Source organism: Branchiostoma floridae, chromosome 3 (genome assembly GCF_000003815.2).
Source record: "Branchiostoma floridae strain S238N-H82 chromosome 3, Bfl_VNyyK, whole genome shotgun sequence".
Classification (NCBI taxonomy): Eukaryota; Metazoa; Chordata; class Leptocardii; order Amphioxiformes; family Branchiostomatidae; genus Branchiostoma; species Branchiostoma floridae.
Genome location: NC_049981.1, coordinates 28,787,312 through 28,790,110, shown reverse-complemented (window position 1 = coordinate 28,790,110; position 2,799 = coordinate 28,787,312). Strand labels below are relative to the sequence as shown.

General features: G+C 40.9%; 1 protein-coding gene across 1 annotated transcript in view; it reads right to left on the bottom strand.

Moving 5' to 3' along the window:
- LOC118412357 (bone morphogenetic protein receptor type-1B-like) overlaps window positions 1-2,799 on the bottom strand; it is a gene marked incomplete in the record, with an annotated part of 50,651 nt that overhangs the window by 7,072 nt on the left and 40,780 nt on the right. Inside the window, 3 exon segments of the mRNA XM_035815177.1 lie at window positions 1-1,120; window positions 1,619-1,749; window positions 2,424-2,599. Of these exon segments, the coding sequence (XP_035671070.1) occupies window positions 995-1,120; window positions 1,619-1,749; window positions 2,424-2,599 (433 nt within the window).

The window sequence follows — 2,799 nt, the reverse complement described above, 5'->3', positions numbered from 1 at the left end:
AAAGGAAATGTGTTGGTCAACCTCTAGTTGTTTCTACAAGACCATCTTAAGCCATGATTAATGTTCCTTCATGACATGATAGATTATATACAATACATACCAAATGGTGATGATGCTGCCCAGGCCATACAACTTATGTTTGGGTTTAGGATAGGTCAGGCTAAGCCAAGGCAAGGCAAGTTAAATTCCTAACCAAAAATTCTCATTTTTTTCAAGTTTTGTTTTTAAAATTTCAATTGGGCACGTTTCAGTGGGTTGCCATTACAACAATACAAGTGGGTTGTTGGCTGGTACATTTTAGGTTTCAAAAATTACACTAAATGATTTTATGCTCTAAAGGCTCCAGTTGAGGAAACTTCTGAACATTTCAGTGGGTTTGACATTCCTTTGAATCTGCCTTTTTTTCTGTCAGGGAGCCATTGACAATGACTGCAACATGTTCTTAAATATCCCATGGTGGGGTTAGGGAATTGTAGTGGGTTCCCTGGAGGTCACGGAATTTTCATTCATACTTTACTTCAGTGGGTTTGGTTTGCATGCAGAGGATTCTAACCATCCAAACTGTGCATGACTGCATCTTTTTCATGCACTTAAAAAATAATTTTTTCAGTGGGATGCCCTTTATAAAATCATAGTGGTTACAACGATTTTCACAAGTGTACTCTAATCAGTACACCAGCTTCTACCAGTGGTGCATATGGCAGAGAATATAACACTAACAGGCCGATCCAAGAAAGGCAATTCTTTCTACATATTCACATCTTGCCTTCAAGATCAGTTTGGCTCTGTACAGATTCAGATTTTACAGTATCTGTGACAGCGTTGAATCTAACCTTAACTACATATAAAATGGGCAAGTTCTGACTACAGTTCTCTCTCCAACTGTCTTCAATGTCTATACAAACTGTGAATAAATACTCAGTACAAAGCCTATACAGAGGTCAAAGGTAGCAACCCTTGACCTCATTCCTGACACGGTCAAAGGGCATGACAACTATGCCTTGATTTGAGCCTCCACCATCATCTTGCTAATTGTTTTCTTGACGCGGAGGGCAGTGAGACGCGCGTTGGGGTTGTGCGCCCAACATTCGCTCATCAGCTTGGCCATTGGACGCAGCACCTGTACGTGACAAGAAGCATATATATTAGCACGATAGCCTGTGTTACACCATCTGTTGCTGACGGGCTGATTCAGCCTCCTTCCCGAGAGCAATGTAGCCATACACCTCTAAATGAAGAGAACCATTTCCATACCTGGAACTACCCATGCATACATGTATCGGCTCAGGATTCAATGTGAAAATCATCCAGGAGAATCTCTGGCTATCTGTCACTATAACAGAAACCAATCATAACACCCTCCGACACAAAGGTACATGTAATAGAAAATTCTCAGTCTGACAATGGTTATTCTATGTTAGCACATATGCATAAGTAAGATGTTCCCAAAGTTATCAAGCTTCTAGTGGTCTGATCAGTGAAAGGGATGCGAAAAGTGGGATGTTGTCAGGCTAATTATCACTACACCTAACCGAATCTGTGATACACACACATTGGGAAGTTCAGTGTGACCTCCATACAACATAATTGCTATGTTAGTCCTGTCTGTTGTACTGACCTCGTCAGTGTGCCACCTGTTGGGTATGGACGGTCGTTGCCTCTCTATACACACGATTCTCCTCATGTCCTCGTATGATGGATCGTGAGGCGCACAGTCGTAGTACGGCAACTGGTACTCTTCAACTATCCCTGCAAAATGAAAGGAGATTGTATATAAATTGTGATACAAGAAGAGGTAATGAAAAAAATTAGTTTGAACACTGTCTGTCATATAACAAGTAAAGGCATACCATGCCCACAATGAACTTTAAGTACAAGCTGCATAAGGATGAACTGATAGGTTTGACCCACTCATACACAGTCATGTCTGTATTGTTTATATGGTGATTTTTTTAGCGTGCTCGAGGCGCAACTCAAACTCAGAACCTCTGGCTTGGCGTCCCATCTGAGGAACTGCAACTCCTGTTCCAGTAATATATAAGTTCAGGGCTCGAAATACCACCCGCATATGCAGGTTAGTGCAGTTAAAATTGGAGCTGTGCAGGTATTTGTGATGTCTACCTGCACCTAACCTGCACTGGTCCTTGCACTGGGTTTTATACATAAATGTCCTATGATGTATACGTGTATGTGGATTGTCATTAGCTGCATTGACTATTATATATTTTACCACCTATTAAGTATAAAAGAAAAAATAGCAATGGTTCCTCAACAATTTTAGTACGATCCATACTTTTATTCAGAGTGGTGCAGGTAAAATTTGTCTGGTGCAGGTACTTTTCAGTGTTACCTGCACCTGTGCAGGTATGCAGAAAAAAGTATTTCGAGCCCTGAAGTTGGAATAGTGGTTCCTCTTGACTTACCTCCCACAATGCACCTCCTGGCGATCTCCCACAGCACCAGGCCAAAGGAGTAGATGTCAGCCATCTTGTACGCGTCAAAGCTGTTTTTGTTCATGGTCTCTTCGAGGACCTCGGGGGCCATGTAACGTTTCGTTCCCACTCTCGTGTTTGGTGCGATATCGACTTCATTTGTTTCGCTGTGAGGGATCACAAAAAAAAAAAAACACGTCAGTACTTTTCTTTTAACTCCAGACACCTTACCTTATTGTCTTGTCTCTCAGTGATATACAAAATATAGCGATGCTCTGTTAAAACCCGTTATTTATTTTTTCTTTTATTTATCTATTGATTGATCTTATGTCATGGTTATACCTGTAATTGCTGAATAAAAGTTCAA